This window comes from Symphalangus syndactylus, chromosome 20, assembly GCF_028878055.3.
Source record: "Symphalangus syndactylus isolate Jambi chromosome 20, NHGRI_mSymSyn1-v2.1_pri, whole genome shotgun sequence".
Lineage (NCBI taxonomy): Eukaryota > Metazoa > Chordata > Mammalia > Primates > Hylobatidae > Symphalangus > Symphalangus syndactylus.
Window position 1 is genome coordinate 60,844,841 of NC_072442.2, and position 23,426 is coordinate 60,868,266.

The 23,426-nt window shown below is 54.1% G+C and overlaps 2 protein-coding genes across 2 annotated transcripts; one reads left to right on the plus strand and one right to left on the minus strand.

Annotated features, from left to right (window-relative positions):
* Positions 1-430: 430 nt before the first annotated feature.
* Positions 431-13,788, minus strand: LOC134735270 (uncharacterized). Its single transcript, XM_063629537.1, has 2 exons — positions 13,735-13,788; positions 431-1,838 (listed from the first exon to the last, which is right to left on the minus strand). Exons 1-2 carry the CDS (start codon positions 13,786-13,788, stop codon positions 1,512-1,514), a joined length of 381 nt encoding a protein of 126 aa, XP_063485607.1. The 3' UTR covers positions 431-1,511.
* Positions 1,773-21,546, plus strand: ZBTB4 (zinc finger and BTB domain containing 4). The gene is made up of 4 exons (XM_055258106.2): positions 1,773-1,838; positions 13,735-13,805; positions 14,252-15,348; positions 17,019-21,546. Exons 3-4 carry the CDS (start codon positions 14,261-14,263, stop codon positions 18,970-18,972), a joined length of 3,042 nt encoding a protein of 1,013 aa, XP_055114081.1. The 5' UTR covers positions 1,773-1,838; positions 13,735-13,805; positions 14,252-14,260; the 3' UTR covers positions 18,973-21,546.
* Positions 21,547-23,426: the final 1,880 nt, after the last annotated feature.

The window sequence follows — 23,426 nt, forward strand, 5'->3', positions numbered from 1 at the left end:
TGTGATCTCATCTCACTGCAACCTCCACCTCCCAGATTCAAGCAATTCTCCTGCCTCAGCCTCCCAAGTAGCTGGGATTACAAGCATGCGCCACCACACCTGGCTAACCACTTGGCTAACTTTTTTTTTTTTTTCCAGACGGAGTTTTGCTCTTGTTGCCCAGGCTGGAGTGCAGTGGCGCAATCTCGGCTCACCTCAACCTCCACCTCCCGGGTTCAAGCAATTCTCCTACCTCATCCTCCCAAGTAGCTGGGATTACAGGCATGTGCCACCACACCCCGCTAATTTTTTATTTTTAGTAGAGATGGGGTTTCTCCATGTTGGCCATGCTGGTCTTGAACTCCTTACCTCAAGTGATCCACGCTCCCCTCTGCCTCCCAAAGTGGTGGGATTACAGGCATGAGCCACCGTGCCCAGCCCAACTCTGCTTCTTTTCCATTTATGTCTCCATGACTCCAAAGTTTGTCTGATTCTTTTATTCTTTTTATGGCTAGCTCTGTGGCTTTACATTAATTTGTTTATTTATATCTTGCGTTGTTTCAGAGAGGTTTTTGTTTTTTTTTTTTTTTTCAGACGGAGTGTCTCTCTGTCGTCCAGGCTGGAGTGCAGTGGCGAGATCTCGGCTTACTGCAAGCTCCGCCTCCCAGGTTCACGCCATTCTCCTGCCTCAGCCTCCCAAGTAGCTGGGACTACAGGCGCCCGCCACCACGCCCGGCTAATTTTTTTGTATTTTTAGTAGAGACGGGGTTTAACCGTGTTAGCCAGGATAGTCTCGATCTCCTGACCTTGTGATCCGCCCACCTCGGCCCCCCAAAGTGCTGGGATTACAGGCGTGAGCCACTGCGCCCAGCCTTAGAGAGGTTTTAAGGCAAGGAGCTCTGAAGCCTGGCTCCTCCATCTCCTTAGTTTTTAATTTTCCAGCACCAGGGAGGAGTTCTTGGGATTGTCCCTGTGGAGTTTCAGGAATGTGTTTTTTTCTGTGTGTGCTTCCACCTGGTGTTTTGTTGATGCTGTCCCCAGAGGCCCACACCAAGGCCTCTGCATTTATGTTCAAGTCTATAGTTGTGGATCTATCTGCTGGTGGGGACAAAGTACCCAGCCAGCTTCGTGTGTTCATTTGCGCTGGTGGTCGTTCATGTGTGCCCCGTGTGCAGGGCCAGGGCCTTCCTTTTCCGCGGCCTGCTGAGCTTTCCTGCGCATTCCTGGAGAGGGTGTGTGTGTGTGTGTCCAGGGCTGACCCTCTTTGAGTGTGCCGACCCTGGGTCTGTGAGTCCCACTGGGCCTGATTATGAGTCTGCCATGTCATGTCCGCACCCTGAGAGCCTGTGTGTTATGCTTTCAGAAAGTGTGCACCGCTGAGTGAAGGGCGTGCAGGAGGAAGGGCGGAGGGAGCCCTTTCCCTGGGGGTCAGTGGTCGTGCGCCCCTGCCACGATGCTGCAGCCCGGCCTGCGCCCCGCTCGGTGTCCACCCGCCCAGTGGCCCAGCGCGGCGCAGTGTCCTGCCGCGGGGATCAGTCCTGGGGAAGGCCGTCGGGCGCTCGGAGCTTTGTGTCGGTGTCGGCTGCGCTGCGCCGGCCTCCTCTCGGCGGCGGCGGCGGCGCTGGGGGGGGACTGTTTCCGGGGGTGGGGGTGGGGGTAGGACCGGGGCGGGGGGGAGCCGATGATGTCAGCGGCGGCGGCGGCGGCGGCGGCAGCGGGGCCGGGCCGGGGCCAGGCGCTGGGGGGGCCAGGGCCGGAGCTGGAGCCGGAGCCGGAGCTGGAGGCGGGCGAAACCGGAGCGGCCGGGGGCGGCCACGGTGATGAGCCGGGCCTGGCGGACGCGACGCCATCGCAGTCAGGTGGGCCCCGGGGCGAACTGGGCAGGGCCAGGGCGGACCGGAGCCAACTGCCAGGCCCCCTCTCCGCTGCCCGGCGCCGCGGGAGCCCCGACCGCGCCCCGCGCCCAGACCGCTCTCCTTTGGGGTTGACTTGGGGGCGCAGGGGTCGGGGGCTGAGCCTGGCCCCGCCCCCGGGCGCGCACGACGCTGGGGGGCGACCAAGGGGGCCCTGGTATGGCGTCCGAGCGAGGGGCAGCCGGGGGACGCGATCGCCTGGGGCCGTGGAAGGGGCGGCGCTCACTCCCCCTTTGAAGGGTTAATTCTGCAGCCTAATGTCCCCCTCCCCCCGTGGGGCAGGTTGGGGGTGGGGTGGGGCGGGTGTGAGCCCGGGCAAGCGCTGCAAGCTGCTGGGAGGGTGATGGCGTAGGAGCCAGGCAGAGAGGGGGAGGGGTGGGCCGCCGAGCGCCCCAGAGTTGGGGTGTGCGGGGTGCGCAGGGCGAGCTGGGGCCCCGGAACCGCCGCGCCGTCGGGGCAGGGTTGTGGCTGTGAGTCTTGGAGATCGTGTGTCTCGTGCTGTGTGGTGGGGCAAGGTAAACCTCTCCTGGGCACCACCGTTTGCTGGCAGCCAGGGGTCTGGGTAGGGCCCTCCCTGGGCCGTGGAGATAGAAAGCCAGGAGGGGTGTCCAGTGTTGTGGGGCAGAGTTACAAGACGAGCCCTGTGGCTTTGGGTGATAGATGGGCATTCTGAGCAGGGCACAGCATGCTGGGTACAGAGTTTGTTCGATGTGGGGCTGTATGTTTTCTACAGCATGTGTTTTCTCGCATGTGTGTTTGTGCTGCACCTATGACCTGTTTATGAACTGTTTTCTGCAGAGCTGGCATGCTGTATGTGTTGCGGAGGGTGCCAGGATGCAGTGTATGTGCCCTTTCGGAGGGGGCAGTTGTGGGCCTTTGAGTCAGAAGGCGTCACGTCTGGGTCCCATTTCTGTGGCCCTGCTGAGGTGTGGTCCAGTGGTGAAGAGGGCGATGGATGGGTTTGCGTGTCCGTGATGAGCGCGTTGCATGGGGGCTGCGCGTCTAGAACTCAGATCCCGAAGATCATGACGGGAGTGAGGAACCCCAGGGTGTGTCTCAGGGGCCTGTGGGTCAGCTGGCACTGATGTGAGGGGCTCGGGGTGGAATGCACCAGTTGTGTTTATGGGATCATGGGCAGCCAAGCGAGGGGAAGGTTGTGTGTTTGCAACATTCTCCACAGGATTCTTTTGTGACGTTGTTTGTAGGAGTCTGTCTGGGCTGCTGGGCTGGGAGGCAAGCTGGTCAGAAAACACATGTGGGGAGGGAGGTGGCGTGACAAGGGCAGTGTGGGCCTCAGACCCAAGAGGCCAGCCTCAAGCAGGCTGTGTGTGCGTGCCTGCCGTCTGTGTGCTTAAGTGGCGGTGGGGCTGCGGAGGGGATTTGGTATGAGGAAGGCGGGAGATAAATGCAGGGTAGCGCATGGCGGCGGGCGGGAGGCATGGGTGTTGTAAGACGGCCCAGCTAATCTTTGCAGGGTCTGTGTGTTTGCCCCTCATCAGCCTGCCCAGCGTGTCAGGGTCACCCGGAGGAGAGGCTGGGCGGCCACAAGGGAAGTAAGCTTAGACAGAGCGGCTCCTTGGCCATGTTTATGTAAAGCCTGGGTGTGACTCTTGTCACTAAAATGGAAAAAAGAAACGTGAAGTTTTCAGCCTCCTCCCCCTTCACCCTCTCCCTCTGTCTGCCCCCCTTGTGAGTATCTCTGACGCACACTGGGCCCCACTCCTGCGACGGTGGAAGGGCCTTGGAACGGAATTCGCTCACTAGGCAGATTCCTCAGAACAGGTTTTCCTCACCTTTGGGGCCTGGGCCCTTCTAGGGGTGTGTGTGCAAGTGCATTCCAAGCCCGCACACCGCTGTCTACTGTGCCTGGCCCCACTGGAAGGATGTGTGTACGTGGGGGAAGGGAGGGTGCTGCAGACAGGCCCTCCGGCATAGGGGGCTGGGAAGGGGTGGCCGCCGTGGGAGCCTGCACAACAGGTGCACAGTGATGGTCTGGTGAAGAGAAAGGAGCCATGGTCCAGGGCTAAGGAGCTCTGGCGTCTTTACCATTCCCTCACTGGCACTTGATCTGAAGGAAGCTTGGTTCCTCATCTGCAGAATGGGGCTGATCGCCTGCCCTGCGTATCTTCCAAAAGCACATGGGAAATGGACCCAGAAAGTGGCTATAGTCTGGGGGCTGTGCCTATGCCAGCCCCTGTTAGCCCTCCCCCAGAACTGGGAATTCCCTTCTTGGGGCTTCGCTGATAATAATGGCAGCACACACTTGCTTAGCACTGACGGTGCACCAGCCTGTCCTCAGGGCACTTACATGTGGCCACTCTGTCCTCAGAACAACACCGTGAAGTAGGCACTCTAATTACCTCCCTTTTTCAAGTGAGGCAGCTAAGGTCCAGAGAAGTTAAGTAATTTGCCCCAAGTCACTTAGCTAGTAAGAGGTGAAGCTGTATTTGAACCCGGGTAATCAGGTTGAAGATCTTGTGCTCTTAACTACTGTACGCTGCTGCCTTCTGGAACATTCAGTGGATGGTCCTTTCTGCGCAACTCCCTCCGACACTCTTCTCCCCAGTTGCTGCAGAACTGAGCGTCTGCAGCAGTCCATTTCAGAAGACTCAGATGCTCAGGGAGCCCCAGCCGAGGGCATGAGAACCTGAGTCTCTGCTGCTGTATAAGGTGGATGCTGGCCATGGGAGCACAAAAGGTTGATGAGTCAGAGGAAGGAGTGATTGTTCTCATCCTGTGGATCAGGGAGGGCCAAGAAGGAGGTGGCCTCGGAGTTAGATCTTAATGTTTTGGAGGGATTTTGACAAGCTTGGGGAAAGAGCATTTCTGGCAGGACAAGCCAGCACAGGCAAAGGCGTGAAGGTGTGGGTCATGTAGAAGCTGGAGGGCACACTGGGTGTCTGGGGTTTTGTTCATTTGTTTAGAGACGGGGTCTCACTATGTTGCCCAGGCTGGACTGAAACCCCTGGGCTCAAGCAATCCTCTAGCCGCAGCCTCCTGAGTAGCTGGGACTATGGGTATGTGCCACCACGCCTGGCTCACACTGAGTCCTGTGTGTTTGAAGAGGACAACACAAGGCAAGATTAAAAAGGAAGATTGGAGCTAGACCAGAGCCCTTGACTACCTGGTAGAAGAATTTGAACTTTATTCTAGAGTCAGTGGGGACAGTGGAGGTTTTGAGCCCAGGAGTGATAGTCCTGAACTGTGGTTAGGGATGTTGACCCTCAGGGGGAGGAGGGCTGGATGGAGGAAGGTAAGCCTGGAGGCCAGGGGATAGCTGGGAGGCCATAACCTTGGACCACGTGAGTGTTAACAAGGACCTGAGCTATCAAAGGGAAGATTTCCAGAGCCATTCCCAAGCTCGGCGGCGATTTCAGCCACACTTGATGACTGCTGGATGTGGGAGCGAGGGAAAGGGTGGAGTCAGACATGACACATTTAGCACTTAGCACGTGAGACCTTGTGCGGTGGTTTATGTAACCAGCTGGCGGGCCATAGGCCTCTTCAGGGCCAGCTCTAGCAGTATGGCAGAGGGAAAGATTGAGCATCTGGGGTCAGCTGGGCCTGAATTCGAATCTTGACTGCTGCTTATAAGCTGTGCGACTCCAGCAAGGTATATCCCTCTCTGAGCCTCGGTTTCCTCTTCTGTAAAATTAGAATAATATGGCCGGGCGCAGTGGCCCATGCCCGTAATCCCAGAACTTTGGGAAGCCAAGGCAGGTGGATCACCTGAGGTCAGGAGTTCAAGACCAGCCTGGCCAACATGGAGAAACCCTGTCTCTACTAAAAATACAAAAACTAGCTGGGCATGGAATCCCAGCTACTCTGGAGGCTGAGGCAGGAGAATTGCTTGAACCCAGGAGACGGAGCTTGCATTGAGCCGAGATCATGCCACTGCACTCCAGCCTGGGCAACAGGATAATATAAAACCTACTGTGGGTGGCTGTACTGAGAATATCATTAAATGAGGTAATGTGTGTGAGGCCCCAAGAAGAGTATGAGGCAAATTGTGAGGACTCCAGAGTGGTCAACTTATTTATGGTTTCTTTTAATTTTTTTTTGAGACGGAATTTCTCTCTTATTGCCCAGGCTGGAATGCAATGGCATGATCTTGGCTCACTGCAACCTCCGCCTTCTGGGTTCAGGTGATTCTCCTGCCTCAGCCTCCCGGGTAGCTGGGATTACAGGCGCCCACCACTACGCCCAGCTAATTTTTTATTTTCAGTAGAGACCGAGTTTCACCATGTTGGCCAGGCGGGTGGTCAATCCCTGACCTCAGGTGATCCACCTGCCTTGGCCTCCCAGAGTGCTGGGATTACAGGCATGAGCTGGCCATACCTGGCCCTTTTTTTTTTTTTTTTTTTTTTTTTTTTGAGGCAGAGTCTCACTCTGTCACCCAGGCTGGAATGCAGTGGCGCAATCTCTGCTTGCTGCAACCGCCACCTCCCCGGTTCAAGCAATTCTCCTGCCTCAGCCACCTGAGTAGCTGGGGTTACAGGCGTGCACCACCACACCCAGCTAATTTTTGTATTTTTAGTACAGATGGGGTTTCATCATGTTGGCCAGGCTGGTCTGGAACTCCTGACCTCAAGTGATCTGCCCGCCTCAGCCTCCCAAAGTGCTGGCATGACAGGTGTGCGCCACTGTGCCTGGCCCAGAAGTGATCAAGTTATAATTGTCATCCCTATCTCCGGGCCAACTCAGTCCGGCATAGACGATGGCTTCTGTCCTGGAGGATGGACTTTGAGGACAGGTTCATTCATTTACCAGTTTTTTTGTTTTGTTTTTACCACCTATTATGTGCTGGGCCCTATTCTAAGGACTTGAGATACGGCAATAAACAAAGCAGACAAAATTCCCTACCCTTGGCCGGGCGCTGTGGCTCACACCTGTAATTCCAACACTTTGGGTGTCCAAGGCGGTGAATTGCTTGATCCCAGGAGTTCGAGACCAACCTGGGCAACATGGTGAAGCCCTATCTCTACTAAAAATACAAAAAATTCGCTGGGCGTAGTGGCATATGCCTGTAGTCCCAGCTACTTGGGAGGCTGAAATGAGAGAATCACCTGAGCCTGGGGGAGGTCAAGGCTGCAGGGAGCTGTGGTAACACCACTGCACTACAGCCTGGGTGACAAAGCGAGAACTCATGTCAAAAAAAAAAAAAAAAGGCTGGCCACGGTGGCTCATGCCTGTAATTCCAGCACTTTGGGAGGCCAAGACGGATGGATCACCTGAGGTCAGGAGTTCGAGACCAGCCTGGCCAACATGTTGAAACCCTGTCTCTACTAAAAATACAAAAATTAGCTGGGGGTGGTGGCATATGCCTGTAGTTCCAGGTTTTTGGGAGGCTGAGGCAGGAGAATTGCTTGAACCCAGGAGGCAAAGGTTGCAGCGAGCCGAGAGAGATCGTGCCACTGCACTCCAGCCTGGGCAACAGAGCAAGATGCCATCTCAGAAACAAAACAAAACCAAAAACATTCCTACCTTTTACCCCTTGGAGCTTACATTCCAGAGATAAGTAAGAAATAGGAGCTGGGCACGGTGGCTCTCCACTATAATCCCAGCACTTTGGGAGGCTGAGCTGGGCAGATTGCTTGAGACCAGGAATTCAAGACCAGCCCTGGGGAACATGGTGAAACCTCATCTCTACAAAAAATACAAAAATTAGCTGGGCATGGTGGCAGGTACCTGTAGTCCCAGCTACTCAGAAGGCTGACAGGTGAGAGGATCACTTGAGCCCAGGAGGTCAAGGCTTCAGGGAGCCTCAATCTCACCATTGTACTCCAGCCTGGGCAACAGAGCAAGATCCTGTCTCAAAAAAAGATAAAACAATTGGCCAGGCTCTGTAATCCCAGCACTGTGGGAGGCCGAGGCAGGCAGATCACCTGAGGTCAGGAGTTCAAGACCAGCCAGGCCAACATGGTGAAACCCCATCTCTACTAAAAATACAAAAATTAGCTGGGCCTGGCTGGGTGCGGTGGCTCATGCCTGTAATCCCTGCACTTTGGGATGCCAAAGTGGGCAGATCACAAGGTCAGGAGATCGAGACCATCCTGGCTAACATGGTGAAACCCCGTCTCTACCAAAAAGACAAAAAAAAAAATTAGCCGGGAGTGGTGGTGGGTGCCTGTAGTCCCAGCTCCTCGGGAGGCTGAGGCAGGAGAATGGCGTGAACCCGGGAGGCGGAGCTTGCAGTGAGCCAAGATCGCACCACTGCACTCCAGCCTGGGTGACAGAGCAAGACTCCGTCTCAAAAAAAAAAAAAAAAAAATGATGGCACGCGCCTATAGTCCCAGTGACTCGGGAGGTTGAGGCAGGAGAATCGCTTGAACCCGGGAGGCGGAGGTTGCAGTGAGCCGAGATCATGCCACTGCACTGTAGCCTGGGCGGCAGAGCTAGACTCTGTCCCCGCTCCCCCCGCCAAAAAAGAGAAGCAGTTGGGCCAGTTTCAGTGACTCATGCATGTCATCCCAGCACTTTGGGAGGCCGAGGCAGAAGGATCACTTGAGCCCAGGAGTTTGAGACCAGCCTGGCCAACATAGAGAGATCCAATCTCTACTAAAAATAAAAAATAAATTAACTGGGCATTGTGGTGTGCACCTGTGGTGCCAACTACTAGGGACGCTGAGGTGGGAGGTCATGAGAGCCTGGGAGGTTGAGGCTGCAATGAACCGTGATTGTGCCACTGCACTCCAACCTGGGCAACGGAGTGAGACCTTGTCTCAAAAAAAAAAAAAAAAAAAAAAAAAAAGCATGGCCAGGTGCAGTGGCTCACTCCTGTAATGCTAGCACTTGGAGAGGCAGAGGCGGGCAGATCACTTGAGGTCAGGAGTTCAAAACGAGCCTGGCCAGCATGGTGAAACCCTGCCTCTACTAAAAATACAAAAAAATTAGCCAGGCTGGGCGCAGTGGCTCATGCCTGTAATCCCAGCACTTTGGGAGGCCAAGGCGGGTGGATCACGAGGTTGAGATTTCAAGACCAGCCTGGCCAAGATGGTGAAACCTCATCTGTACTAAAAATACAAAAATTAGCCGGACGTGGTGGCAGGCGCCTGTAATCCCAGCTACTTGGGAGGCTGAGGCAAAGAATTGGTTGAACTGGGGAGGCGGAGGTTGCAGTGAGCCAAGATTGCGCCACTGCACTCCAGCCTGGGCGGCAGTCTTGTCTCAAAAAAAAAAGAAAAAGAAAATTAGCCAGGCGTGGTGTTGGGCACCTATAATCCCGGCTACTCGGGAGGCTGAGGCAGGATAATTGGTGGAACCTGGGAGGCGGAGGTTGCAGTGAGCCCAGATCGCACCACTGCACTCCAGCCTGGGCGACAGAGCTGGACTCTGTCTCAAAAAAAAAAAAAAAAAAAAAGGTGTTGCTAAGTGCCAAGGAGCAAAATAAAGTAGGGTTGGGAGATAGGAAGTTTTAGAAGGTGGGGAGTGGCCAAGGAAGGCCTCAGGGGAAGGTGGCTTCTAAGTCAAGGCTTAAAGAAAGTTGGGGTTCACTGCATGAGGCTATCTGGAGGAAAGAACATTCCAGCCGGAGAGAACTGCACGATGTAGGGTGTGTCTGGTGTCCATGCTCAGATCCCCACCTCAGTGGCACATCTGAGGTCACACAGGCACTGAAGAGTAGAGAAATGGGAAGAACAAACAAATAAAAAACTCTAAAACCACAGAGCCACCAAACCTACCAGGAAGCCCAATTTGTGCCTTTTTTTCTTCACTACTTCTCCCCACCATTTTCCAGGACTGAGTTCTACGAACTAAATATTGCCAGTTGTTAGCTCATTTAATCTTTACAACAACCCCACAAGGTAGGAACTATTAATTGTCCCCACCGTACGGACAAGGAAACAAATACAGAGAGGTTAAGTAACCTGCCTGGGGGTCACATAGCTAGTCTTTTCCACTTCCTATAAGGCCTTGCAGGGCAGTAGCCAAGATAGGGCAGTTTAACTCAAGCTGCGTCCAAACGCTGGGTTGGCTAGCAACAAAACCGGAGGCAAATAACCCCATCACTACCTTCCTTCTACCTGAAAGGGAGGAGTTTAGAATATTTGATTTCTCTAAGCCGGTTGTCTCGCTGTGGCCATTTTGAGTGTTGAAATGAGATGATACAGATAAAATGCTTAGCATTATACTTTGCACATCGTAAGTATTTCAAGCCTGGGCAACATGGCAAGACCCCATCTTTACAAAAGTAAATAATTAAATTAGCCAGGCATTGTGACATAAGCCTATGGTCTCAGAGACTCAGGAGGCTGAGGCAGGAGGATCATTTGATTCCAGGAGGTCGAGGCTGCAGTGAGCGACGTTCACACCACTGCACTCCAGCTTGGGCAACAGAATGAGACCCTGTCTCAAAAATAAATATTTCATAAATGGCAGCTACAGAGACCATGATGACAATGATTGTATGTGATCTCTAAGGGCCAGTCCAGCATTGGGTGTCTCTGGTTCTAAGAAGCCCTGACAGGTCTCGTCCAAGTACTGTGGCAGTCAGCACACGGTCACACATGCATAGCCCACCACATATGGTTGTGCAGGTTGGCAGGCCCAGCCAATGGGGTGAATGGGGACTGGAGGCACACCTTGACTTTGCCCACCTACACAGGGCCGCTACCTCCTGGAGGAAAGAACCTTGCTTCTAACTTTCAGAAAGGCACCCAGGTAGGCTATTTGTACCCTAGTGGGTGCCATAAACACATCCTTCATTAATGTGTGGTGAAGTCATCAGGAATACAGGCTTTCGAGCCAAACTTCCTGGGATCAGATCCCAGCCCTGCCACTAGCTGGTCATACATCCTTGGGCCGGCTACGTAGCATCTATAAGCCATAATCTGACATTTATTTTGAGACGAAGTTTCATTCTTGTTGTCCAAGCTGGAGTGCAATGGCATGATCTCAGCTCACTGCAACCTTTGCCTCCTGGGTTCAAGTGATTCTCCTGCCTCAGCCTCCTGAGTAGCTGGGATTACAGGTGCCTGCCTCCATGCCCTGCTAATTTTTTATATTTTAAGTAGAGACGGTGTTTCACCATGTTGGCCAGGCTGGTCTGGAGCTCCTGAACTTCAGGTGATCCACCCACCTCAGCCTCCCAAAGTGCTGGGATTACAGGCATGAGCCACCATGCCCAGCCTATTTTATTTTTTTGAGACAGGGTCTTGTTCTGTCACTCAGGTTGGAGTGCAGTGGCATAATCATAGCTAACTGCAGCCTTGAACTCCTGGGCTTAAGGGATGCTCCCACCTCCGCCTCCTGAGTAGCTGGGACTATAGGTGCATGCCACCACACCTGGCTAATTTTTGTATTTTTTGTAGAGACCAGGTTTCTCCATCTTGCCAAGGCTGGTCTCGAACTCCTGAGCTCAAGGGATCCACCTGCCTCAGCCTTCCAAAGTGCTAGGATTACAAGTGTGAGCCACTGCACCCAGCCCATAGTCTGTCATTTTATTTATTTATTTATTGAGACAGAGTCTCGCTCTGTCACCAGGCTGGAATGCAGTGACGCAATCTCGGCTCACTGCAACCTCCGCCTCCCGGATTCAAGTGATTCTCCTGCCCCAGCCTCCCAAGTAGCTGGGACTACAGGTGCCCGCCACCACGTCCGGCTAATTTTTGTATTTTCAGTAGAGACAGGGTTTCACCATGTTGGCCAGGATGGTCTCAATCTCTTGACCTAGTGATCCACCCACCTCAGCCTCCCAAACTGCTAGGATTACAGGCGTGAGCCACCATGCCCAGCCTATTTTTTATTTATTTTTATTTTTATTTTTATTTTTTGAGACAGAGTCTCACTCTGTCACCCAGGCTGGACTGATCACCATCCAGTGCTCACTGCATCCTGTATTCCCAGCTACTCAGGAGGCTTAGGCCGGAGAATCGCTTGAACCCAGGAGGCGGAGGTTGCAGTGAGCCGAGATTGCACCACTGCACTCCAGTCTGGGCGCAGAGTGAGACTCCATCTCAAAACAAATAAATTAATTAAAATTAAAATTAAAAAAGAGGGAAAGCTAACTGCTTTTAGGGTAGTGATAAGGAACAAATGAGGTAATCCAAATAAAACACTGACTCTTGGGGTCCCATTAAGCCAGTGATTATCGTGGAAGCGAGTGAGAGGCCTGAGCACCAGCCCATGAATGCAGTGAGGCCCCTTCCTCAGGATGCCTGACCTATCTGAAATTCACCAACTGACAGGGTAACACTTGACCTAGAACATGATCTGTCCCTGGCAGACAGGGTTGTTAAAACTTTGGAATATCATCCCTGTTTACCGTCTTCCTTCTTCCCATCCAGGAGAGGTGTCAGGAAAATATTTTGGGGAATGTGAAATGGGGTATATGTGGGAAAAAGGCCTTTGAGTCCAGACAGTATGAGTGATAAATGGGAAGGAACATTTTTCAGGGGATGGGAATTGTATGAGGAACTCCTGATGCCGGACACCTCTGAAGACACATGTGGCCCCCCACGGCATACGGAAGGACACCCTCAAAGATGGGTGACAGCTCCCAGGCTTTGTGGAGGGCAGAGGAGAGGGTCCGGAGAGCTCTGCTCTCAAGTCTGCAGGCCTGGATCTCTAAATAGGTGCCACCTGTCATTACCAGCGCTGTGTGACTTTGGATAAGTCTGGCTTTTGAACTCAAACCTTCAACTGAAAAGAGTCCTCAAGGCCCTGATGGTGCCTGCAGGTGAAGGTGGCTGTGCGGTGCTTTCTCTGCTGCTGACTGCCTGAGCTTGCGTTTCAGTTGTCTGCTCTTCCCTTTGTTTTTTGGGTTTTTTGTTTGTTTGTTTGTTTGTGTTTTTTTTGAGATGGAGTTTTGCTCTTGTTGCCCAGGCTAGAGTGCGGTGGCGTGACCTCGTCTCACTGCAACCTCCAGCTCCCAGGTTCAAGTGATTCTTCTGCTTCAGCCTCCCAAGTAGCTGGGATTACAGGCACGTGCCACCATGCCCGGCTAATTTTTTGTATTTTTAGTAGAGACGTGGGTTTCACCATGTTGGCCAGGCTGGTCTTGAACTCCTGACATCAGGTGATCCACCCCTCTTGGCCTCCCAAACCGCTGGGATTACAGGCGTGAGCCCCCGCGCCTGGCCTTGCTCTTCACTCTGGACAAGTCTCCCAGCAAGAGGTGAGGTAGGAGTTGTGATTCTGCAGCTTTTTAAGTCCAAATCCCTAGGGCATCAGGTCTCTGAGTAAGGTGTGAGACCAGGCCTCCCGGTCTTGTGGCCTTTCCAGTGCCCTCCAGAGACTGGAGCAAGCTGGCAGTTGTGTATGGGTCAGTGGTCTTCGATGGTTGCCTGGCAGCTGGGCTAGAAACCCCCCTCTAAGATTTATGGGGCTGGGAGGATGTTAGGAGGTCCTCTCCTAATTTGAATATCTATCAGCTTAGGTCTAATTTTTAAAAACTCACAAATTATTTTGATATGTAAATGAGACCATTGTGATAAATGACAACATGCAAATTTTTTACTTCCTCTGAGCCCTGGAGATTGGGCCAAAGGGACTTGAGAGTGCTGTGACAGGCTTCCCTGAACCTATGGGCTGGACCTGTGCTACTATATTGTTTGGAGGTGAATTGGGAATATGCACATTATCTTGTCACTGTACTTCTCTGGGCCCGCAGAACAAGGCTCTGCAATAATCTGCATGACCTCCCAGGTTTGACTGGACACAGCTAAACAAATAACCTGGCGGAGGCTCCGGGGAGGGGTCTGGGCTCACCCAGGTGTCCTCTCTGGCCACAGTGCTGCACCCCTGCCCACTTCCTGGGGGCTTTTCCTCCCACTTCCCTCCCCGAGGACCCTCTCCTGCTCCTCCTTTAGGTTCCCCTGACATAATTTCTGTTTCTCCGCAGAAGGAAGCGGCCCAGCAGAAGGGACTCGCTGAGCCACCCCCCGCCCCACTCCATGTTGGCTGTGCTCTCAGGTGAGAAGCTACCCAGAGGCCTACAGTGAGGAAAAAGTAGACCCAAGGCAGCAGGCCAGCAGGGGCGGCCATTTTGTCTAGGCTGGGGAGTTCTGTGAAATGGCTATCAGGAGTTATGGAGCTTCCTCCTCCTTCCCATGAGAGAGGTTTCCCTCACTTACCTCTCTAGTCTGTGACTTCAGAGGTCATGACCCCTTGACCTTCACCATGACCTGAGGTATCTCTGGCCTCTTCCAGCCTCAGAAGTGAGTTAGACATACTGGTCTTGGATGCTGGCCAGACTTGGGTGGCTAAGGGCCAACCCCTGACTTCTGTGACCTGAAGTGATTCAGCCTTCCACTAGTTTCTGACCAGCAGCTCCTGATCCTCTCTCTGCCTGATCTTAGAAGCCCCTGCCCTCTGCCCAGCCTCTGAGACTCTACCCGGCCTCTTCTCCCACTGTCTAGGCTGGCACCATGCCCCCCCCTGCAGAGGTGACGGACCCGTCCCATGCCCCCGCTGTCCTGCGCCAGCTCAATGAACAGCGGCTCCGAGGCCTCTTCTGTGACGTCACCCTCATAGCCGGAGACACCAAGTTCCCTGCTCACCGCAGCGTCCTGGCTGCTTCAAGTCCCTTCTTCAGAGAGGCCCTGCTCACTTCAGCCCCACTGCCCCTCCCACCAGCTACTGGGGGCGCCGCACCCAACCCTGCCACCACCACAGCTGCCTCTTCCTCCTCCTCCTCTTCCTCGTCTTCTTCCTCTTCCTCCTCCTCTGCTTCTTCTTCCTCCTCTTCCTCTTCCTCTCCCCCTCCAGCCTCTCCCCCTGCTTCTTCCCCGCCCCGGGTCCTGGAGTTGCCAGGAGTCCCAGCAGCTGCGTTTTCTGATGTCCTCAACTTCATCTATAGCGCCCGGCTCGCACTGCCTGGTGGTGGAGGGGACGGGGCAGCTGTAGCAGAGATTGGAGCTTTGGGGCGCCGTCTGGGCATCTCCCGCCTTCAGGGCCTGGGGGAGGGAGGTGATGCCTGGGTACCTCCTACCCCAGCCCCCATGGCCACCTCGCAGCCTGAAGAGGACAGCTTTGGGCCCGGGCCCAGGCCAGCTGGGGAGTGGGAGGGTGACAGGGCTGAGGCCCAGGCCCCTGACTTGCAGTGCTCCCTGCCCCGGCGGCCCCTCCCCTGCCCCCAATGTGGAAAAAGCTTCATCCATCCCAAACGGCTGCAGACCCATGAGGCCCAGTGCCGACGGGGGGCCAGCACTCGGGGGTCTACAGGGCTGGGAGCTGGGGGCGCTGGCCCTGGTGGTCCTGCAGGGGTGGACGCCTCAGCCCTGCCTCCACCGGTGGGCTTCCGAGGGGGCCCCGAGCACGTGGTGAAGGTGGTGGGTGGCCACGTGCTGTATGTGTGCGCGGCCTGCGAGCGTTCCTACGTGACCCTGTCCAGTCTGAAGAGACACAGCAATGTACACTCGTGGCGGAGGAAGTACCCCTGCCGCTATTGTGAGAAAGTGTTCGCCCTGGCGGAGTACCGCACGAAGCATGAAGTGTGGCACACGGGGGAGCGCAGGTGAGTGATACAGGCTCGCAGGGGAGCGGCTGGAGGCCGTCACTCGGAGATCATAGGAACAAGGGCAGCAATGGGTGGGGCTTAGGGCCTAGAAAGTTATCCTGAAACTAGGCTAGCTGCAGCAGTAATCCCAGCACTTTGAGGGGCTGAGGTGGGAGGATCGCTTGAGGTCAGGAGTTTGAGACGAGCCTGGACAACATAGAGACCCCATCTCTACAAACAATTTTTTTTTTTTTTTTGAGACAGAGTCTCTCTCTGTAGCCCAGACTGGAGTGCAGTAGTACGATCTCGGCTTACTGCCACCTCCGCCTCCCAGGTCCCAGTTCAAGCAATTCTGCTTCAGCCTCCCGAGTAGCTGGGATTACAGGCATGCGCCACCATGCCCAGCTAATTTTGTTTTGTATTTTTAGTAGAGTCGGGGTTTCACCATGTTGGTCAGGATGGTCTTGAACTCCTGACCTCATGATCCGCCTGCCTTGGCCTCCCAAAGTGCTGGGATTACAGGCGTGAGCCACCACACCTGGCTTTTTTTTTTCATTATTATACTGATATTTACTTATTTATTTATTTATTATTATTATTATACTTTAAGTTTTAGGGTACATGTGCACAATGTGCAGGTTTGTTACATATGTATCCATGTGCCATGTTGGTGTGCTGCACCCAATGACTCGTCATTTAGCATTAGATATATCTCCTAATGCTATCCCTCCCCCCTCCCCTGCCTTTTTTTTTTTAAGACCGAGCCTCACTGTGTCCCCCAGGCTGGAGTGCAGTGGCGCAATCTCAGCTCAGTGCAACCTCTGCCTCCTGGGTTCAAGCGATTCTCCTGCCTCAGCTTCCTGAGTATCTGGGATTACAGGCGTGCACCACCACGTCCAGCTAATTTTTGTATTTTTAGCAGAGACAGGGTTTCACCATGTTGGCCAGGCTGTTCTTGAACTCCTGACTTCAGGTGATCCGCCAACCTCGGCCTCCCAAAGTGCTGGGAGTACAGGGATGAGCCACTGTGCCCAGCCTCTACAAACAATTTGAAAAGAAAAAAAAAAAAGCCATCCTGAGGCCCCTGCTCACCACCACTCACCGGTCTGCCTCTCTCCAGCCCCAATTCCTTCAGCTGAGGTTTTTTTTTTTTTTTTGACGGAGTCTCGCTCTGTGGCCCAGACAGGAGTGCAGTGGTGCAATCTTGGCTCACTGCAACCTCGCCTCCAGGGTTCATCAGCTGAGGTTTATTAGGGCCTCTTTGTGCCATGTCCTGGCTTGCAGCTGTGGGGAGGTCCTAGAGGGACAGAGAAAGCTGCCCTCACCAGAAAGGACTGCAGCGGCACAGACATGTCCAGGAGTCATTACACTATTCCAAGCAGGGCCTTGTGTTTTCACGCGGTGTCCCTGTTCTTAAGTCATTTCCCATTCTGTCATTTGGGCTTGAGAAGAAGGCTCTGTGAGTTAGGCTGGGTCCCAGATGGAACAGCCGAGGCCTAGAGTCTCACAGCTGGTGGGGGCACCGAGCTCAGACAGGCACCTGCACTGAGGCTGGCCGGGTGAGGGAGGCAGCGCAAGGCTGCGGGAGTCACAGGTTTGAGTGCAGGGTGCAGGAGGACCTGGGAGGCTTCAGGGCCCTTGACTCAAGTGGCTGTGTTCCTGCCCTGTTCCCTGCTGTCCTGACCCAGGTACCAGTGCATCTTCTGTTGGGAGACCTTTGTCACTTACTATAACCTGAAGACCCACCAGCGAGCCTTCCACGGCATTAGCCCGGGCCTCCTCGCCAGTGAGAAGACACCCAATGGAGGCTACAAGCCCAAGCTCAATACACTCAAGCTCTACCGCCTGCTCCCCATGCGGGCAGCCAAGCGGCCCTACAAGACCTACAGCCAGGGAGCCCCGGAGGCCCCCCTTTCTCCAAGCCTCAACACACCAGCCCCTGTGGCAATGCCAGCCAGCCCGCCGCCTGGGCCCCCACCTGCCCCAGAGCCTGGCCCTCCACCCTCTGTCATCACTTTTGCCCACCCAGCCCCCTCTGTCATTGTCCATGGGGGCAGTGGCAGTGGTGGAGGGGGGAGTGGGACGGCCAACACAGGAGGGTCCCAAGCTGCCTCGGTTATCACTTACACTGCTCCCCCGAGGCCACCCAAGAAACGAGAATACCCACCTCCTCCCCCTGAGCCTGCAGCCACACCCACCAACCCAGCCACAGCAGTCAGCCCAGCCACTGCTGCAGGGCCAGCCACCGCCACCCCCACCCCCACGGAGGAGGCCAAGGGCCGGAATCCCCGGGCTGGAAGGACTCTGACTTACACAGCCAAGCCAGTGGGCGGGATTGGTGGAGGTGGGGGTCCCCCCGCAGGGGCTGGCCGGGGTCCCTCTCAGCTGCAGGCTCCACCTCCACTGTGTCAGATCACTGTGCGAATAGGGGAGGAGGCCATCGTCAAGCGCCGCATCTCAGAGACTGACCTGCGTCCTGGGGAGCTGAGCGGAGAGGAGATGGAGGAGAGTGAGGAGGACGAAGAGGAGGAGGATGAAGAGGAGGAGGAGGAGGAGGAGGAATCAAAGGCTGGTGGGGAGGACCAGCTCTGGAGGCCCTACTACTCCTACAAGCCTAAGCGCAAGGCTGGAGCTGCTGGAGGTGCCAGCGTGGGGGGCAGTGGGCTGCCCCGAGGCCGTCGGCCACCACGCTGGAGGCAGAAGCTGGAACGGAGGAGCTGGGAGGAAACCCCAGCGGCTGAGAGCCCAGCGGGACGTGCCCGCACAGAGCGGAGGCACCGCTGTGGGGACTGTGCCCAGACCTTCACCACCCTGAGAAAGCTGCGGAAGCACCAAGAGGCCCACGGTGGGGGTTCCCACAGCTCCCGGGCCGGACGGAGGCCCTCCACCCGCTTTACCTGCCCCCACTGCGCCAAGGTGTGCAAGACCGCAGCTGCCCTGAGCCGCCACGGGCAGAGGCATGCTGCTGAGCGGCCTGGGGGCACCCCAACCCCTGTCATTGCCTATTCCAAGGGCAGCGCTGGCACCAGGCCCGGGGATGTCAAGGAGGAAGCCCCCCAAGAGATGCAAGTCTCCTCATCCAGCGGTGAGGCAGGTGGCGGGAGCACTGCTGCTGAGGAAGCTTCCGAGACCGCCTCACTCCAGGACCCTGTCATCTCAGGGGGTGAGGAGCCCCCAGTGGTGGCAAGCGGGGGCAGCTATGTATACCCACCTGTGCAGGAATTTCCACTGGCCCTGATTGGGGGTGGCCGGGAACCTGGTGGTGGCAGGGGAAAATCTGGGAGTGAAGGGCCAGTGGGGGCTGGTGAGGGGGACCGGATTGAGGGGATAGGGGCTGCCAAAGTCACTTTCTACCCTGAGCCCTACCCGCTCGTCTACGGCCCCCAGCTCCTTGCCGCCTACCCTTACAACTTCAGTAACTTGGCCGCTCTCCCAGTTGCTCTCAACATGGTCCTACCTGATGAGAAGGGTGGGGGGGCCCTTCCCTTCCTACCAGGGGTCTTTGGCTACGCAGTAAATCCTCAAGCAGCACCCCCTGCCCCGCCAACACCACCTCCCCCAACTCTTCCTCCACCAATTCCCCCTAAGGGAGAAGGGGAAAGGGCAGGGGCTGAGAGAACCCAGAAGGGCGATGTGGGGTGAACCCTGGGGCTCAATCCCCCTTTCACCAGATGCCACCCTCCCTGAACCCCCCACCACTACCAGCTCCCTGGCCTCCCTGCCCCTTGGGAGCCCCTCCACACTCTTGTGCAGGGACTTGGGGGCCCCTGGAGCTCAGGGGTCAGGCTGCTTTGTGTGAGATTGTAGTTTTCCCATCTCCTGGGAAGGGATCTTTCGAGGTTCCCCTCTCAATCTTCCTCCAGGGAATGGCCTCCATGAGGGGCAGGGCCAGCTTCCATCCCTTCTCCAGCCCTTGGGGCAACTGAGCAATATACTTAACCTGAATCTCTACTCACAGCCCCCACCAGCTCTGAATGTCTAACCTGCTCCCCTGATTCGTAAACCTAGGGGGAAACCATCTCTGTCACCTAATGACCCCCTTTGTTCTGAAGCTTTCTCTAAGCCCTTCCCAGATGCTTCCTAGCACATTCCATTCTTTGTGGCCCAGGGCCTGGACCAGACCATTGTGATACCTGACCCCGCCCACCTGGGAGTGTGGCTTTGGGTTCCATCCTTCCCAAGCGTGGGTCTCTACGTCCCTGTTTCCCTTGCATCAAGACGCCTTCCTCGGCTTCCATGCCTTTGGATCTTCCTTGTTCCTCCCCATATTCCTGGACTTTGGAGATGGCCTCTCCCAAGCCAGGTCAAGGAGGTTTGGGGGAGGGCTGCCCCTCTGCCCCTCTGTTCCGTGGCTGAGCACTTTCCCAGTCCAGGGCAGGGAAATATTGGCCCTATCTTGACCCCCAAATCCAGTGAGCTCCAGATTCTTCCAAGGCAAAAGAGGTGAGCAGATCACACCTCTTTCTGCCTCTACATATGGCCTCTTCTGGGCTAAACCAGATTTGGGGGCCAGGAGGGAAGAACTCCATATGGGATGGAGAAGGGAATCTACTTTCTCCCTGTTTGTTTTCCTGATGGTTTCTCCCAGACTAGACCAAATAGCCAGAAAAATGATAGGGGTCGGATGGGTGGGTAAGCCCAGGATTTGCACATGACCTTCCATCCTTACCTGTATTCCCATCTCCCCAGTGTCACTCCCCTCACCAATCACTCCAGATGGTTTTGGGGGAACCATTCTGCTCTTCTGGTGGGCTTTGGGGTATCCCCACCAACTTTCCCTTCAAAATAGCACCTTACACCCCATCTTTGACTCAGTTCCCCACACCCAAAGATCCCAGCCTAGGGATGGGGTACAGGGACTTTAAGTAGTCCCTAATCCCTAATTTGCACTAGTTAACCCTGGTCAGGGGTCCCTGTATTTCCTTCCAGTGGGGGAGATGAAGAAATGTTTGCTCCTAATTCTCTTTGAAAACTGGGCCTCCCTGCTCTGTGATTGGATGAACATTTCCATCCCACCCACCTCCCCCCAAAAAATAGCTCACAAGGGGAGAGCCAGTTTGGGGGAGCAAATTGACAAATGGGAATTAGAGGAGTGCAGTTTTAAAAGGAAAAGTTGCTGTCATCAAAATGGCAGCCTTTTCCCCAGCTACTGTTTTTGGGGCCAAGATGGCTGCCCTAGCAGCAATCACTTGCAAGGGCAAGATCATGGCTTTTGGAGGGAGGTGAGTTTAGGGAGGGCCAGGACCATCCTCCTACCCCTCATACCCTCCCAGCATATACAAAAGGGGAGGTTTTAGACAGGCTCCCTGAATGTTAACCACAGAGGAGTCACTCCTTCATTCCTCCTCTGTCTCTTTGCACTTTTCTTGGTCTTGGCCACAGCCTGAGTGATGAATTTCCTACTGAATGTACCAAGTTCCAATTTTTAAGAGGGGGAAAAGTTTCAAATGGGGAAAAATGCAAAAAAAAAAAAAAAATCACTAAAAATTCCCACAAATCTTGTTTCTGGCACTTTAGAAAAACTGCAAAAAAAAAGCATAATAAAGAATACATATATATATATATCTACACACAAATTATATATCTATCTATCTATACAGCGGAACCACAAGAGAGACTGAGGAAGGCCTGGAGGCAGGGGCAGAGGTGACGACAGTGCCCCTATATCCTTAACCCATACTCCTCTGAGGCAAACAGGCATGGGAAAATGGAAGGGTTGAGGATGGACCGGAGAATTGGAACTTCAGAATAGGTCAAAATTCCAAAACTATGGACTTTTTTTTTTGGGAGAATTGAGATTGTAGTCATTTATTTTTTTTAAAATATGATTAAGGAAAATAGCTTCCAGAATGTGGTGGTTCTGGGCAACAAATGAGATTGTGGCAACGTGGAGATTAAAATATATGTATTTGAGCTGGGGAATTTGAATATTGTGAGTTTCAGATGTTGGAAACTTGGGATTTTGCAGTTTTGTCTTTTGAAAATGATCAAGTCTTGTCAGTTCGTGCCCTCTTTCCCCATGTTCCCTGGGAAGAAGGGTGGTGGCAGAGTGGGAAGGCCACTGGTTCTGTGCCACAGCACGCAAGATTTAGAATTCTACAGACTCTAGCTCTATACGTAGTGAGGACCCAGATTTAGAGAAACTGACCAATATTTATCTCCGCATTTGTGTGTGTGTCCAACTCTGTAGGCCAATAAACCAACAAGACAAATGAACTGTGCCCCACAGTGGGATGCCAGGTGCAATTATTTGCGTGGCTGGTGGGTCTGGGGGAAAGGAACATGCTAACTTTGTCCCACAGGGATCCCTGCGAGTTGTGGCCCAATGCTCCCTCTTTGGACAGCAACTTCCAGCAGTTGAGTAGTTGAGTGAGGGCTTGTTGACTATAGGCTCAAGCTGACTTTGGCCCAACATCCAGCCAGAAATCTTAACAGTCTAGTTCATACAACCTGCTGGGCGCGAGATCTCTATGTCCAAAATGCCCTGCTTTAAACCAGTTCTAACCTTCCTTCCAAGTTGAAAGAAAACTGAGGCACAAAATGTGTGATGGCCATAAGAGACACAACCTCTTTTTTCCACTTGTAGCTTCCCCATTGGCTTCAATTCCTTGCCCCCTATATCTTTTCTAGTGTTATGGAGGGATGGGCAGGTAAACTAAGTGACGTGGGTCAGGTGTATAGGGGCTTTGAGGAATTATGATATGAATAACTTGACCAGAGCGGGCAGCCACTAAGCTCTAGCCAAGTTGTTGCCAACAGGGGAATCAGGCCTGGTGTTACTATAGTTTTTTGTTGTTGTTGTTGTTGTTGTTTTTTGAGATGGAGTCTTGCTGTGTTGCCCAGGCTGGAGTGCAGTGGCCGCGATCTCGGCTCGCTGCAACCTCCACCTCTCAGGTTCAAGCGATTCTTCTGCCTCAGGATCCTGAGTAGCTGGGATTACAGGTGCATGCCACCACGTCCAGCTAATTTTTGTGTTTTTAGTAGAGATGGGGTTTCCGCATGTTGGTCAGGCTGGTTTCAAACTCCTGACTTTGTGATCCACCCGCCTCAGCCTCCCAAAGTGCTGGGATTACAGGCGTGAGCCACCGTGCCCAGCCTACTATAGTTTTTAAAATTATTTTTGAGGCTGGGTGTGATGGCTCACACCTGTAATCCCAGCATTTTGGGAGGCCGAGGCAGGTGGATCACTTGAGCTCAGAAGTTCAAGACCAGCCTGGGCAACATAGTGAGACCTTGTCTCTATAGGATTTTTTTTTTTAAAAAAGATTATTTTCAAGAGAAGCCAGGAAGCCAAATTTCTCGTGAAATATCCACATTTTGAAAGCAGTGAACTAGTAGCCGGGCGTGGTGGCTCACGCCTGTAATCCCAGCACTTTAGGAGGCTGAGGCGGGCAGATCATGAGGTCAGGAGTTCGAGACCAGCCTGGCCAACATAGTGAAACCCCATCTCTACCAAAAATACAAAAATTAGCTGGGCATGGTGGTGTGTGTCTGTAGTCCCGGGTACTCAGGAGGCTGAGCCAGGAGAATCACTTGAACCCAGGAGGCAGAGGTTGTGGTGAGCCGAGGTCGTGCCACTGCACTCCAGCCTGGGCAACACAGTGAGACTCTGTCTCGAAAAAAAATAGCTGGGCGCGGTGGCTCACGCCTGTAATCCCAGCACTTTGGGAGGCTGAGGCGGGCGGATCACCTGAGGTCAGGAGTTCAAGACCAGCCTGACCAACATGGTGAAACTCCACCTTTAGTAAAAATACAAAATTAGCCAGGTGTGGTGGTGCATGCCTGTAATCCCAGCTCCTCGGGAGCCTGTGGCAGGAGATTCGCTTGAACCTGCGAGGTGGAGGTTGCAGCGAGCCGAGATCGCGCCATTGCACTCCACCCTGGGCAACAAGAGCAAACTCCGTCTGAAAAAAAAAGGAAAAAAAGAAAATTAGCCGGGCGTAGTGGCGGGCGCCTGTAGTCCCAGCTACTCGGAGGCTGAGGCAGGAGAATGGCGTGAACCCGGGAGGTGGAGCTTGCAGTGAGCCGAGATTGTGCCACTGCACTCCAGCCTGGGCGACAGAGCAAGACTCTGTCTCCAGAAAAAATAAATAAAT